The sequence below is a fragment of the Pelmatolapia mariae genome, linkage group LG7 (assembly GCF_036321145.2).
Source record: "Pelmatolapia mariae isolate MD_Pm_ZW linkage group LG7, Pm_UMD_F_2, whole genome shotgun sequence".
In the NCBI taxonomy this organism is placed as follows: Eukaryota; Metazoa; Chordata; class Actinopteri; order Cichliformes; family Cichlidae; genus Pelmatolapia; species Pelmatolapia mariae.
The window spans coordinates 60,257,502-60,274,312 of record NC_086233.1 but is presented as its reverse complement, the minus strand read 5'-3'; the positions used below and the strand labels follow the sequence as shown (position 1 = coordinate 60,274,312).

Below are 16,811 nucleotides of genomic sequence, written 5' to 3'. Positions count from 1 at the left end.
AGTAAATACTTTAGCGAAGATAACTAGGTAAAGTTCTTGCTTTAGTTTGTACTGCAAACATGACCGGGATGCTGGGCAAAATGCTTTGTTCTTTTATCATTTTAATTATTGATGTTTTTTATTACACACTTTATTCTTTTAATCTTTTTGTTTCTTTTTATAAAATCCTAAATCCTGTCAGTGTTCGCTTATCCTTTGTTCGTCGTACATAACTGGCATATTTGCAGTAAGTAAAGAAATACAAATAAAATGTTAAAAGAATGGTTACCCAGTTTCCATGGGTTCCATATTAAGAATAATATGATAATGTTATAATGTATTATAAACTCTTGTGGTGTTCAGGTCTGTGGGACTCATTTTCAGTGTTTACCAATAGAAAACGATGCACTTTATTATTACTTCAACCTCAGACTGCTTGTCTTTGAGTCATTTTCTATGAAGAACATACACATGACAGATTTTCAATTATTTCAGTATGGTTGGAGGGATGGGTGGTGTGCTTGTTTGGACATGTGCGTGCCTATTTGCATGTAATTTGTCTTTCTGGTCCTGCTTTTCCAGCAAAGGATTCCATCATTGTTAAATTTCATGCAAATATACCTGTCTGTCCTCATATTACTGTACATTTTATCCTCTGTTTTGCAAAAATAGTCTATATTTTCTGAAGCTGTCTTCTACCTGCAAGTTAGAGGTGAGACAACATATAAATAGCTTTGATTATGTGGCTCATTGACCATCGAGATGGTGAAAAACTTGATTTTGGAAGAAAGAAAGAATTGTAAGATGAAGAGTTTTTAGAACATGAGGCTTTTGCTTTTATTGATAATGACTGGGCAGGACAATAGGCAAAAGGGTGGGGAGAGAATGAGGGGAAATGACACAGAAAATAGTCTGAGGCAGACTCAAACTGAGTCTCAAACTGAGACTCAAACCCAGGGCACGCAGTAAGGACTGTAGCCTTCAGCACATTGGCCACTGCCTCAACCAAGTGAGCTCTGTGACTTGCATGTTTTTATTTCTTATTGTGGTTTAACTTTTTGTGTCTTAAAGGTTTTGAATGGCTTTGTTTTTATTTGTTTTGAAAGTCTTATTTTGTTGTGCAAACTCCTAACTGTTTTTTGTTTTATGAAAATATTCTGCCAGATTATTTTTCCCTAGCCCAAGACTGGCTAATTGTTAATGTTAATGTTAATGTTAATGTTTACATGTCATTTACAGTCTCAACGCTCTTTCACCCCAATCTATTTCCTCTTATTCTCTCTTAGCAGCATAAAAATAGGCAATGTTCTCTGCAAGTCTGCACAAAGCTTCCTGTTCTGCACAGTTTCAGTCTGGGTAAACAACCTATGACCCATAGCACAGTTTATAACTAAAAGGTGGCCTTCTAATAAGACAAAATACACAGCAAATAAGCACTAGAAAATGTATATTCCTACATCAGACGTATACGCTGTTACAACGAAAACATTTCTGGTAATACCCTATGAGCTAGCACATTTTATTAGCAGCTGGATTAATATGGCCTTTGCTAAAATATTACTTCATGATATATTCTCCACATGTAACATCTAGTGTCAGGTGGCAGGAGATTGGTAGCAGCTGTACATGACCAGGTCCTGCAAAACATAGCTGCCACTGATCAATCATTACTTGTTTTACACACAAATAGTGATCAGTAATGTGCAGGGAATCAAATCTCATTTTGACTTTTTCATCCAAGATGCCACCTAGTATTGCATCCTGAGAAATGTTCCCTGATCTAAAGTCTATTCTAAATCCAGTAGGAACAAAAGTAATAGCTTTGATATGTCTGTCTAAGAAGGACAGGGAGACATAATATGCATGCATCGGGTGCAAGAAAAACTGCAAAACTGTCCCTCGTGAGCTGTATAAAGTGGTAAAAATAGGCTTTATCAGTGGAGTTGAGTTACATAGACTGGCATGAATCTGTCCAATTTCTAATTCAATTAAAAAAGGAAACATTAGTAATGAGCAGAAACCTATAATTGTTCAAGACAATCACGGTTTTCCCACCCATATATATGTTCTAATTATGTTTTACTGTTTAAAAATTAATCAAGTTGCACTTTTGTACTTTAATATGCTTTGACAGGGGAGGTGTGTCCACAAGCCCTATTACACTGACTGAGAGAGAAAGAAAACACTATAGATACCATAAATAGATAATAAAGGCACGCCTATCATTAGCTAAAATTACATTAATACTGCATATAAACCACTGGTAGGAATTGTTTTGAGCGGAACCGAGAGTCTGTGTGTTGTTTTCAGACGGTCGAAGGATCCTTCGTCCGACCTTGTTTTGCATTCGTGTGGGAAGCAGCAAGGATCGTGTTATCTGTTTTGTTTTAACCTTGTTAACCTTGTTGCACCATTGTGAGGTTTTGAAGAGTCACGCTTTACAAATAACAGGCTACAACTGTTAGCTTCAACGAGAAATATTAAAAGCCTCTCCAAAAATGCAGTTATGAGGCTAATGGGACTGAAAGCCCCGCTAACGTTAGTCTAGCTGCTTTTATCTCTGCTTTGTTATCATGTCAGCAGCGCTTTTAATGCCCCTGAAATGCAGCCGCCATGGTAAACTTATTTACGAAGTGTTTACGCAGACACAAGGACACAGATACCTCTCAAATGTCTACCCATCTGCTGAGCACATCAGGAAGTTTATTTCAGAAAACACGGAGATAACAGGAGAGCAGAGCCTTACTCCTGAGATCAGGCTGAGGTTATTCACCCCCCGTTGCAGATTCTGGCGAGAGAGACCGGAGTTATGGCCCTTTGATGACCCCTACTGGGCTATATACTGGCCAGGGGGACAGGCACTATCGAGGTAAGATGACAACCATAGCTAACCGGTCACTTTATTAGGTACACGTCTTAAACTGCTCGTTAATACAGATATCTAATAATTCATTCACATGGCTGCAACTCAGAGCATTTAGGCATGTAGACATGGTCAAGACGACCTGCTGAAGTTCAAACCAAGCTTCATGGGCCTTCCGCATACCTCTACAGTTGTTACCTGACATGTTTTATATCTATATGTTTTCCTCTACGTTGGTGTCAGCTTTAACACAACACCTTACAGTTTCTGTGCCATCGCCAGCACAGAAACACCATCCTACCATAACCGCCACCCATTCCTAAGGCAGGCTCTCTCTGATTGTGATCTGTATTAGTGTTAATGTGTACCAGTCTACCTTCAATGCCCAACCTTTCACACCATGGCGTTAAATACTTGCAATTTTCTAATAACGAGTGTACCAACTCTATTATGACCATACATTGAAATTCATGTGTCAGGAGTTTGTGTAATGACAAGACATTCTTCAGGCTGAATAAAGACACTCAGACAGTTTAGAATATAATAACTCACCCCGAGTGCAGGCGATAGCTCTTTATTTATAGGACACATCGCGTATGTAAATACATCACATTTCCTGTATATCCCATTCCTTGTTTCCATGTAAGGGTATTTTGTTTGCGTGTGTCTGGTTTGCCTTTCTGTGAACAAAACATCAGCTGCCTCTTCTCAAACTTGGTCGACAGTTGTGGGAAGCAGGAAACGGGAAATGTGGGGGTGCAAGTGTTTCTTCTCATAATATGGAGAAACACGGTGAGTGAAGTGAAAACATATGAACACTTTATGATATACTTGTAGACTAAAGATAAGAAAACAAGAATAAAAGATGTAAAAACATAAAATCTTTTAACATCATGTTAAAAAGAAACTTTATTAAAAATGTTATTTCTAACAGAACAGAATAAACTTTCTGGCATATGCAGAAGAGCATTGCTGAACACTCAGCGGCAGAAGACCACACCAGGTGGCACTCCTGTCAGATGAGTATTGTTACTGTCCGTCCTTTTATACCCACCATGTCACAAATCATCTCAAACTGGCTTCTTGAACATTCAGTGCACTCAAATGGCCTGCACAGTCACAGCGTTAATCCAGTGGAGTATCTTTGGGATGTGACACGTCATGTGTTTGCAGCTGACAAATCTACAGCAACTTTATGATACTGTCATCACAATATAGACTACGAAGAAGGTGCACCTAATAAAGCGCTAGCTAGTGTAGTTTTTGATGTCCAATTTCTGATAACAAATCGTTTGTTTTTCTTTAATGACTTCCTGTTAAAGGTATATCTTAGATAACCCCGAGGTGTGCCGGGATCAGACAGTCCTGGATCTGGGGAGCGGCTGTGGAGCCTCAGCCATTGCTGCAAAACTGTGTGGTGCTGCCCACGTAGTAGCTAATGACATTGACACTGGTACGCATTTGTGTGTATTTATTTATGTGTTCACATAATCTGTTATTGTTGCTGAATGTTTCTGAGCTGTTAAATAAAAAAGCAGGAATTATGAGAAAGTAGGTTTGTTGCTAAAAATGGTTCACATGTGCATTATTTATGCTCTGCAGGGACATACAATTTATCCCTCTAGATATCCACATGTATGACCAATTTCAAAAGTCATTCTGACTCTAGATTATTTTAAATTACGATTTATGTCCAATTTTGCATTTTTGCTGTAGGTTTTTGCATACTCGGAATGAAATTAATACTTTTTCCTGTGTGTTGTTTAGAATTATTGGTGGTGATACATTTGCACTACTACTGACATTTAAAGTAAAAAAAAAAGGCTAATAGATGATTCCAAAAAGGAGGATGACATTAACAAAATAGTTTTTTTTTTAAATACTGTTGAAGCTGTTATAGTATTTTACCATATCTTGCAGTAGAAGCCTTAAATCTACTGGTTTGTGTTACAGTTGCAGCTGTTGCGACCCAAATGAACTGTGAGCTGAACGGGCTGGAGCCACCTGTTTGTCTGACGACAAACATGATTGGTTCAGAACCCAACGCCTTCAGCCTGATCCTCTTAGGTGACATGTTCTACGATGAGGCCCTCGCCACTCACCTTCACAGCTGGTTGGACAGCTGTGTCAGAGTCCATGGCACTAAAGTACTTATCGGAGATCCCGGCAGAGCCCAATTTGAGAGTCACAGCATCCGACAGCTGTTGCATCAGCTAGCCCAGTTTGAGCTGCCTGAGTCTGTTAGAGAGGAGAACTATGGTCTAACTTTCAGCACTGTTTGGTGCTACCGTCCTGAACTGTAACAAATAAATCGTAGCATCTGTGATGTATTAATCTCTGCCTAATTATTGTATCAAAAATACTCCCCTGAATTGAAATGTGAAGATGTTTTGTGACTTCTACGAAGTTACTTTTTACTCTGGGTCATGAAAAGTCTTCATTGAAAAGAAGAAACAGAAGTGGAAGGGAATACAAGCTTAAAGTTATTCATTATTTTAGTGTATTGTTAACTTGATCACAATTTTTAAATGCATGTAAGTTACACACTGCATATTAGTGCTATTCACAAACATTTGCAGAGAACTCTCATGAATATATTGGTAAATCAACAAGAGAAAAAAATTTGCATAGAGAAAACAAAAGATCCCCCAAAAATATCTGAGATTGGTCACTTTTTTTGTCAAGGCAATGGCATCTACACAAGTGAGGAGGTGCAACAGTCACACAGAAATGCTGTTTTCTTCTGAATGACCCACGTCAAAGCAGAGTTAGAGGGAATAGGGATACAATTTGAGGGGGGAATGACATTTAAAACATCGCTGTGTCCGTACAACACTAAAAGGTTTTTGCATCTCTGTGTGTGGAGTGAAGCTGTAAATAGACTAAGTGAAGATCTCCGTTTAAAAAGCACCTCAGAAATATGGTTTTTGCGAAGTACAGCTTGGAGATGGGTGTTCTTAGCCACTATTTTTACAATAGGGATGTCTATATGTAATGGGGGAGGCTTTAGGGCCCAGGCGACCCAGGGGAGGGTATATAAGAGGAAGTAGCTGCAGGTGTTCTTTTCTCTCATTTGCACTGACGAGCGGCTGTGAACAATGGTTGTGTGAGTAGGGGACGAGCCTGAGAAGTTTTAATTGTATTCTACACCAACGGTTGTTTTAAACCTCTACAGCAGAGGTTCGAGGTACAGGCTGTTTTTCTTTTAGTGTTTTTTTTTTAATTCGTTGAAATGTATTTGATGTTTATTGTATTTTATGTTTTTAGTAGTGATTTTAGAAGACAAGCCAGGTGTGCAGCAAACACAGTTGTCTGCTGGAGGTCTGTTAACTTAATATATTTGACATTAAAAAAAGGATATTTATGCACTACAATCTAATTTATATTGTATTGCCTCCTGCAGGACAGGCTTCACATGTGAATTTGTCACTGTTTTTTTCCTCCTTCTCCTTTTCGTTGCGTTTTTCTCCCAAGTTGGTTTTAGAGTAGGGTCACCTTTTAAAACTGATTTTTTTTGTGCTGGATTTGTTTTTATTTCTACTGGGCTGGTGCAATATTAGTCGGGCAATGGGCAATCCCTGAGCTGGGCTCTTACCTTAGGGGAATTAGGTCTTTTAGAGGTGCTCCGTGTGGATTTGCGGTGAATACGTTTTATTAAGAGTGATTTTAGTGCCACCAATTATTGCCTGAACTAAAACACTTAGTGCATGCGATAAGTGTTCTGTTGGGCTCGTATTTATTTGGGGTGGATTTGTTTTTGTTTTTTGTTTTTAAAGCATCGAGCGTCTGGGACCACCGGGGTAGAGCAAGCCCTCAGGTGATAGTTGCATTGCTGGCAGGTTGCACCAATAAAACTTTATTGTGGTTGTTAGTAACCTTTTTTATTTTGATGTTTTAGGCCAATTGCAAACCCTTTGTGTTTTCTTTTAAAATAATAAATTTGAACGTATCTGACTGATATTGACCCTCTTGTCCCGTTTATTCTGGGCTCGTTCCTGAAAGAGCTTTGGGCCTGAAAGTTTGCACGAGTAGTATAGAGGCCCTTAGCGGTTACTCGGTGGCTTTTATTCGCTACATTATACATTGTGTGTCAAGAACAGCACAAGTGATGTTTGCCATCTTGATGGCAGTGCTAAATCTGAGGTCTGTTTTCATTCGAGTACCAGTAGAGACACTCCTGACAAGATTTTTGCTATTTTAGTTTAGAACTATAGCTGTACTCAGTCATATACAGCTACAGTTCTTCCAGGACACCCAGCGAGAGGGGGAATTTCTGCGAGATTACTCTCATGCCCTTAAATCTTTAATGAACACTGTAATTTGTAAGACACCAGGTGGTATTCCAAATTCTGATATATTGTGTTACGAAATAAATGCATTCGTAGTGCTTATTTTCTGATTATATTGTTTTATGTATTTTAATAATAAAGGCCTTTATAAACCAAGGCCAGATGTGAGAAAGAACTAGGTCAGAGGGTGACAGGTCGCCTAGCAACAGAGGCTTTAGTAAGGGGAAGTTAAGGAACAGGAAGTTTAGTGCAGAGCTGCAGAGACATATTATTAAAATACAGGAAACCAGACAGAATAAGCAGAACTAAGTAACACACACACACATTAGTCAGACCAGAAGGAGTTGTTTTGATCGAAACTATGTGAGTCTGTGTGTGACGTATAGCAGAACTATATATACGTATTTTGGCTGGCAATGCTTTTAGAACTGGGGGTACTGCTCGTGTCTACAGTTCTCAGTTTCTGGAAATGTACAATAAAGATCATTTTTTGAGCTTTGACCACTCTGAGTCCAGTCTCTCTTTCGCTAAAAGAATTCAAAAGAACCGAATTTAATAATTGCTAAGGGACCAGTTTATTGAACATGTCCATGATGATATGCTGTGCAGAGAGTTGAAACAGCGGGTCCTTCAAACACCAGACAAGTCCTTTCGTGCCCTACGCAGTATTGCCCTTAAGTGGGCTGATGTAGACAGGCAGGGAGGGAAAACTAGGTCCCGAGCCTATTCTTGTAATACGAACTGTCAGGTAGTAGAGGGAGTTAATGCAGAGATGCATGCAGTCCCCGATAGACCTAATGATGACATTCTACGGATAAAAGAGTGCCTTCATAAACAACAGGTTCAGTTGGATACCCTCATGAAGCAAATGTCTGTCCAATTTTCACAGCCCTCTCAGACTGGACTAACCCGACCCCTCCCACAACTAGGCCTTTTCGTTTCCAGGCAGATGGAAAGCCAATTTGCCATCGGTGTGGTAGGGCTGGTCATGTTGCCAGGTTCTGTAGGGTAAAACATCCAGCTATAAAGAATAGTGGTGGGTCTCATGCTGGTGCACATCTACAAAGTCAGGTTGTGGAACAAGGCTCTGAGTCTCAGCCATCAGGAAACTAGGTCCCTCTGGTGCAGAGAGCCAGGCATCAGGAACAGGATTTACAGGCTCAGCTGAAGTTGTTATGGAAGATCCCTCTCGATTACTTGGGAATTGTCCAGTGGTCGAAATAGAAACGGGGGGTGTTATAGTTCCCTGCCTTTTGGATACTGGGTCCATGGTCACTGTTAAAGTGAATTGTTAAATGTTGTCATTTTTTATGCTTACCATCTCTACATTGTTTTAACTCTGTGATGAAAGGAATTCCTTTGTCCCCCTCCCCAGCCTCTCGAGGTTCTGGGGGGGCTGTAGTGTTTTATCACAAGCACATCCTTGTGAAGGTCTGTTTGATGTTTGGTAAGCTTCCTGCCCTTTTTATGGCTTCACTGTGTTATCCAGGGGGAACCATACATTGGGTGTGGGGGAGACTACCCTCTTTATGACCAGGATGTTGTAGAAACAGTTGTGATCAGGAAGACACATAACACACACACACACACACATTCTCACATGCATACAGATGTTTACACACACATAGTGCCTTGTCTTAGAACCATTTGGGGGTTTTACGTGGGCGCTGCTTTGCTGTGATGTGTATTGTGTGAACTGTTTTCCCAATAAAAGGCAGCAAGCGGAGGCCGTCGTTGGGGTCATTTTGTGGTAGATACCGACGAGGCCTCCCTTGCAAGTAAATCGATCGATCGCTGACTGTCTTGTTTTCTTCATGATGAATAAGTCTCTAAACCAGCGGGGCTTGTGGAAACACAGACCCAACAGTCACCACTATTCGAGAGAGTTTCTTTGAAAAGCACTTCAGGTCACAGGGGGTGGGGCATTTAAAGAAATGTCAATGGTTATGCCTCAGGGCAGCTAATGGGTTGAAAATCCCCTATATAGGCTACATGGAGCTTGATGTGACTGTTTTTGGTGGCACCCTGACAAAAATGGGTGTGTTAGTGGTGGGGGACCCTCCAGATGGGAGCTTTCAGCAGCCACAGAGTGTGCCTGGCCTCTTGGGAATGAAAATCATTAGCCGTTGTTACCACCTACTCTTTGAGCAGTTTGGCCCTCGTCTGTTTGAATTTCCTGCCCTTGAAAATGCCAGTAAGACGTGGAAAGAGACACTTCATAAGTTTCAGCGCATTGAGGCTTTGAATACATCCGGGTATTTAGTTAAAGCAAAAGTCCACGGTCGAGCTGTTTGTGTCCCTGCTGGTTCGTTGAAATGGATACGTACTAGCTGCCCCTCTGCTGCTAACATTAACCTTCCATCAGTGCTCCTGGAGCCCACAGCGACAGGTAATCCCCTTCCAGGGGGCATCTTGGTTTTCCCGGCCCTCCTTTCTGTTGAACAGGGTGTTGTTGACATTCCGGTACTGCCCTGTACACAACTAGGTGAATTGCATGTGATTGACCCTCCATCATCTGGGGACTCTATCATCATTGAAGAGTCTGATGATCCCACAATGCAGATAATGATGCACGAAGTGACTGTGCAGGCGCATCCGCCCCTTGATTTTTCCGAGCTCTGTGGCCTAACTTGTCCAATGAACAGTCAAAACAGGAGTGTCACTTTTGTGGAAGCATTGCTCAGTTTTCAGCCATGGGGAGGGAGATTTAGGATGTACCACGTTGGTGGAACATGAGATCCCTTTAATAGATGATGCCCCAGTGCGACAGCGGTATCGCTGACTTCCACCCTCTCAGTATGAACAAGTGAAAGCCCATATTAAAGATTTGTTGGATCGGGGGGTAGTGCGTCCAAGCAGTAGCCCTTATTCTTCTCCGATTGTGGTGGTTTTCAAGAAAAATGGAGAGATTAGGCTGTGTGTTGATTACCATTTGCTTAATGCCAAGACACGGAAAGATGCTTATCCATTACCCCGTACTGAGGAGTCATTAGATGCCCTGACGGGAGCACAGTGGTTCTCTACATTGGACCTTGCAAGTGGGTATAATCAAGTACCAGTGGCCGAGAAGGACAAAGCAAAGACTGCTTTCTGTACCCCTTTTGGTCTTTTCGAATTCAATCGAATGCCATTTGGGCTCTGTAATGCCCCTAGCACCTTTCAGAGGCTAATGGAGTGGATTTTTGTGGATCAAAGTTTCCAGTCCCTTTTATTGTACCTGGATGATATTGTTGTGTTTTCATCCTCCTTTGAGCAGCATCTGGAGCATCTTGACTTGGTCTTAACCCGCCTCAAAGAGCACAATCTAAAGTTGAAGCTGGAGAAGTGTCACTTTTTCCAGCCGGAGGTTCAATACCTCGGGCATGTGATATCTGCTTCTGGGGTGGCGACTGACCCTTCTAAGATTAGTGCAGTGGCTGAGTGGGCACGACCGACTACTTGTACAAAGCTACAGTAATTTTTGGGATTTTCCTCATACTATCGGCGTTTTGTTAAAGGTTTTGCCAAGTATGCTGCCCCACTCCACCGGCTGGTGGGTGAGTTGGGAGGTACCAAGAAGAAACGTAGAAGTGGTGCCAGTGGGGCAATGTGTCACCTTTGGAGTGAGGAATGTGAGAATGCATTCCAAACACTAAAAAGGCTGCTGGTAAGTGCCCCCAGTATTGGCATATGCAGATTTTGCTAAACCTTTTGTCCTTCAGATAAATGCTAGCCAGGCAGGTTTAGGGGCAGTTTTATCTCAGGAGCAAGAAGGAAAGAGACGGCCAGTTGCTTTTGCTAGCCGGGGCCTGTGACCGAGTGAAAGGAATATGTGCAATTATAGCTCTAGAAAGTTGGAATTCTTGGCACTAAAATGGGCTGTCACTCAAAAATTCCATTAATATTTTTTGGGAAATAAGTTTGTTGCGTTCACGGATAACAATCCCCTTAGCTATTTGCAGACTGCTAAATTGGGAGCCATAGAGCAGCGATGGGCCTCGGAACTAGCTGTGTTCAACTTTGAGATTAAATATACCCAGGTCCCAGCAATCGCAACGCTGATGCATTGTCACGGCAACTGCATCCACAGAGTCCATCTGGCCTGCTTCCAGGGTTGAAGGTTTCACAGGAAGTGCAAGATCAGACAGATGTAGGTCAATTGGGAAATGCTGTTGCCGCTACGTGTAAACCCATAGCTGCATTTCCATCCCGACCTAAAGCTGATCTAATATCCCTTCAAGCTGCTGACCCGGTAATTGGCCCTTTTTCACAGTATTGGGAAAGAGGGAGGCTGCCTACCAAGCAGGAAATGGGTAATGTAAGTAAGGGAGTGAGAAAGTTGGTGCAACAGTGGCCCAGAATCAAGTCAAAGGAAGGTGTCTTGTATCATCAAGTTCAGACACCTGGTGATGGCCAAGTTTTGTTTCAACTGCTGCTACCCCAGTGCTTGCAAACAGAGGTCCTGAGAAGTTTACATGATGATCATGGGCATCAAGGCATTGGACGCACTACCAGCCTGGTGAGAGAAAGGTGTTTTTGGCCGTTTATGGCACGTGACATTGAGAAATATTGTCAGGAGTGCGATCGTTGTGTCTTGGCAAAGGCTGTAAAACCAAAAGTTCGCACATTCAGGGGGGGACTGGTGGCTTCTAAACCTCTGGAAGTCATTGCCATTGATTTCAGTGTTTTGGACAAGTCTAGTGATGGGCGTGAGAATGTACTTGTTGTTACCGACGTATTTTCAAAGTTCTTTCAAGCATGCCCTACAGTAGATCAACGGGGGAGTACAGTGGCCCGGGTATTAACTGAAAAATGGTTTTATATCTATGGGGTCCCTGAGCGTATTCATAGTGATCAGGGAAAGAGCTTTGAGGGAGACTTGCTGAAATGTCTGTGCCACCTGTATGGCATAGACAAAAGCAGGACCACGCCATATCATCCTGAGGGCAATGGACAATGCGAGAGATTTAACAGAACACTCCATGATTTGTTGCGCACCCTCCCTCCTGATAAGAAAAGAAAGTGGCCGCAATACTTGCCACAGGTATTGTATGCTTACAATACCACAGAACATCAGTCCACCGGCTTTTCACCTTACGAGCTTATGTTTGGTCAGAAGCCCCAGTTGCCCGTTGACTTCTTATTGGGGGCCTCCCAGTCGGAGCCTGTGTCTAGATCTGGGTTGAGGAGCATCAACAACGTCTAAGTTCGGTGTATGTGCATGTGAAAGAACAACTCCAACAAGCTGCAGAGAGGAGAAATAAACATTTTCAGCCAACAGTTACTTCTCTTCTCTCCCCAGGTACTCTGGTTTATCGGAAAAGTCATCCTTTAGGCCGCCATAAGATCCAAGATGCCTGGGATGCTGTGGTGTATGTTGTTGTGCAGAGTATGGACAAAGAAGGCAGGGTTTACAAAATACGCCCTAGAGATCGTTCAGGTCCAGAAAAGAACTTAAATCGGGCAGAGTTGAGAGTAATACCCTCAGGTATTGTAGCACCTGCTCCAGAAGAATATCCTCTCTCTGACCCAGGGCTGGTAGTTGAGTCAGCCCGGCAGCCAACATTAGATACACCAGATAATGACAGTGAGGTTGATGTTGTTGTTCTTGGGGTGGGTTGTTCCAAACCCACCCCAAGATCAGCCACCCTCGGTATCTGTTCCAGAGCCCGTTAGGGAAACTAGGAGCATAGAATCCAGTAACATTAACCCTGTGTCCATAGATCCAGAACAGGCAGAGGAAAGTCGGATTGATAATAGGGAGAATAATTTAGCACAGGACTCAGGACACAGGACAAGAGTTCAGGGGAAGCCTAAAAGAAGTACAGCAGGAAAGCATTCTAACCCCTTTAATCTCCCACAGTCAGTAAATCAGACTATTGTTGTTTCTAATGGTGAATCACAGAGATCGTTTATTCATAATGTTCTGCCCCCAAATGTATTTAGGCCCTGGCAGTAAGTGGTCACTGGGACAGTAACCTTTCAAAACAGGGGCCATTGTAATGGGGGAGGCTTTAGGACCCAGGGGACCCAGGGGACGGTATAAAAGAGGAAGTAGCTGCAGGTGTTCTTTTCTCTCATTTGCACTGACGAGCGGCTGTGAACAATGGTTGTGTGAGTAGGGGACGAGCCTGAGAAGTTTTAATTGTATTCTACACCAACGGTTGTTTTAAACCTCTACAGCAGAGGTTCGAGGTACAGGCTGTTTTTCTTTTAGTATTTTTTTAAATTCGTTGAAATGTATTTGATGTTTATTGTATTTTATGTTTTTAGTAGTGATTTTAGAAGACAAGCCAGGTGTGCAGCAAACACGGTTGTCTGCTGGAGGTCTGTTAACTTAATATATTTGACATTAAAAAAAGGATATTTATGCACTACAATCTAATTTATATTGTATTGCCTCCTGCAGGACAGGCTTCACATGTGAATTTGTCACTGTTTTTTTCCTCCTTCTCCTTTTCGTTGCGTTTTTCTCCCAAGTTGGTTTTAGAGTAGAGTCACCTTTTAAAACTTTTTTGTGCTGGATTTGTTTTTATTTCTACTGGGCTGGTGCAATATTAGTCGGGCAATGGGCAATCCCTGAGCTGGGCTCTTACCTTAGGGGAATTAGGTCTTTTAGAGGTGCTCCGTGTGGATTTGCGGTGAATACGTTTTATTAAGAGTGATTTTAGTGCCACCAATTATTGCCTGAACTAAAACACTTAGTGCATGCGATAAGTGTTCTGTTGGGCTCGTATTTATTTGGGGTGGATTTGTTTCTTTTAAAGCAACGAGCATCTGGGACCACCGGGGTAGAGCAAGCCCTCAGGTGATAGTTGCATTGCTGGCAGGTTGCACCAATAAAACTATATTGTGGTTGTTAGTGACCTTTTTTATTTTCATGTTTTAGGCCAATTGCAAACCCTTTGTGTTTTCTTTTAAATTAATAAATTTGAACGTATCTGACTGATATTGACCCTCTTGTCCCATTTATTCTGGGCTCGTTCCTGAAAGAGCTTTGGGCCTGAAAGTTTGCACGAGTAGTATAGAGGCCCTTAGCGGTTACTCGGTGGCTTTTATTCGCTACATATATATGTGTGTGGGTGCACAAGTGTGTTTATAAAAGTATATTTAGATATGTAAATCTGTAGTGTTACCGAGGTTATTAAAAGAATTGCATAAAAAAAATAATACATGTAACAAATCGTAATGAAGATTTTATGATGGACAGGGCACAGACAGTATAAAGTATTATGGCCATCACACTATCTTTTTCAACTGTTTAATAACTCATGTCTTAAATGTATTTCACATCGTTCACTTTTGAGTCACAAAATTTAGAAAAATTCTGGGCCATTCATACAACCTGGAAAGTTTGGCTTAAAATTATTGACCAATTTAAACACTGGGTGGTGAACAGAAGATGGCAAAAGACAAAAAACAAAAGAAGAGAAAAAAAAAACTTGGTTCCAAACTCTTGAAAGGGAACCTTAATGTCACAGAGTACATAGTGTGCATTATTATTACTTTATTATGTAGGCATTAATAAATACTAACTTAATAAAGATGTGCCACGCTTAATTTCATAAGAAGCATGAAGATACAGTGATCTTTATCCAGAAGTGGGAATTATATTTTTGGCTAAACCATTATACACAAAAACATCAAAAATCTTAGCGTGTGAGGCTGTGTCAGTAAAGGGTCGTAGATTTGACATCTTAGGGTTGTGTAAGTGGTTGAGCGTATGATTTCTGCTTACAACTTAGAATCTCAGATCTGAATGAAATTCAAAATGTTTTTTGTAACTATGGTTAATGTATAGTTTGACTTCTAAGGCAGCGGTCCCCAACCTTTTTTGTGCCACGGACCGGTTTATGCCCGACAATATTTTCACAGACCGGCCTTTAAGGTGTCGCGGATAAATACAACAAAATAAAACTAGTACCGGTACCGAAAAAAAGAAGATTTATTCATAACACACGTGAAAAGACCCAGGAAAACCGAGTTAACGATAAAAACGATAACAAAATAACGCTGAAAACCGATGAAAACCATACATTTCACACCTGAGCCTCAACTCTCGCGGCCCGGTACCAAACGACTCACGGACCGGTACCGGTCCGAGGCCCGGGGGTTGGGGACCGCTGTCCTAAGGTACACACAACACAAGACAGAGACGAAGAGGGGATAGTTTACTACACATCATAAAAACACAAACATTCATCTCCAATCTTCCAACTGTATCTTTCTGTTCTGACTTTAGAGTCTTTGTTTGTTTATTGAGCTGCACTTTAGGAATCACACTGTTGTGGTAGTGTGGGAGAAAAGGGTAAGGTGTGAGAGACTAAACCATTACACAAAAAACTTCAAAAGTCTAAAGAGTGTGTGAGGCTGTTAGCCGTGTTGTCCAGCAAAAAAACATATCCACAATGTGACTCTCAGAATTGCTGATTTCAATAGGTTTTACTTGGAGCAACGACTGAACCATGCGACTTATCTGCCTCCTTTATACGGGGGTCGCCTCCTGAGGTACAAAATGAGTCTTTCAAATGTGTTGGAATATCCCACTGCATGTATAGGCACGCTGGACACCGCATGGTCTTATTTCTATTAGCCCTGACTCAGCTGTGGCCTGCTTTCAATTAGTTACGGGTTCACTTTGCTCCTGTGTTTAGGGAAAGAAAGCAGCTAATAGTTCGTGGGTTTTGTGTTTGTTGTTAGTGGGTATCTGTGGTGTTTTGTTTTGTTTTTTTGTCAAACTAAGAGTGAACAAAAGCAGAAAAAAACAGTAAAGATGCAGACTGTAAAAGTCTAGTTTATTTCGTCAATACAATTTTTTTTTTACAGTTGTGGGATTAAATAAAATGTTCTTTTGCCATCATATAACCTGCAGCATATATATTGTATTACCAAGATATAGCTTTAAGACCGCATGGAGAGGAGCAAACATATTGGCATCATTTAACCCTTGTTACAGGAATGGTTATAATCATTTTATACACATTGCATTCTGTGCCTTTAAAGGAGTTGTGGCTCAGTCCGTTAATTGAGGGTCAAGAGCTTTGGCTGGACATATCGCCAGCCAATCTGTTGTGATTGTGACTAGAGCTGTGGAAGAATTGCATGTACGTGTAATGGAATTTCTTTTACTTATGTACTAATGACATTATTTTATTGTATAATGCCTTGGTGCCACTGGATTTTAACATGTCTGACACCCATACTGTAAGAAGGAAGTTGGGGGGAAGCAGACCACTCCACAGGAAGAGTCTTTTGTCTCTTCGAGGACTCTGGGAGGTAGCAAGGGAGTGTGAACCTTAAGGTGTGAAACAGCTGTGTACTGCCTTTTGTTCCTGGAGAAGGTATTTAACTGAGAGCCATGCTAGGCTCAGGGAGAACTCTGCTGACCGTCTGTCCCGCAGACATGCAGGCTCTCCATCAAGCTTGGTTGTCCGTTGTCTTTGTGTGTCTGGATTAAAGAATGTTGGCTACCGCTCACCGCTCATCTGCAGGCTTTATTTAAGTGGAAAACTTCCACAGCACACGCTTACAAAACATTTATATCATGTTATTGTTTATTATCTTTTATTCATAGTTTAATATTAAGCTTTGAGTGGTGGCTTTTAATTAAAGCATTTATTCAATATATTACATACACAGTTTTAGTTAGATTATTACACATATGAGAGTGGCCTCTGTCTGGTTGTGAGCCTTAGTAGGCG

At 41.5% G+C, this 16,811-nt stretch overlaps 1 protein-coding gene across 1 annotated transcript; it reads left to right on the top strand.

Annotated features, from left to right (window-relative positions):
* The first annotated feature begins 933 nt into the window (after positions 1 to 933).
* On the top strand, positions 934 to 14,065 carry etfbkmt (electron transfer flavoprotein subunit beta lysine methyltransferase). The gene is made up of 3 exons (XM_063480050.1): positions 934 to 2,848; positions 4,165 to 4,295; positions 4,796 to 14,065. Exons 1-3 carry the CDS (start codon positions 2,553 to 2,555, stop codon positions 5,143 to 5,145), a joined length of 777 nt encoding a protein of 258 aa, XP_063336120.1. The 5' UTR covers positions 934 to 2,552; the 3' UTR covers positions 5,146 to 14,065.
* Positions 14,066 to 16,811: the final 2,746 nt, after the last annotated feature.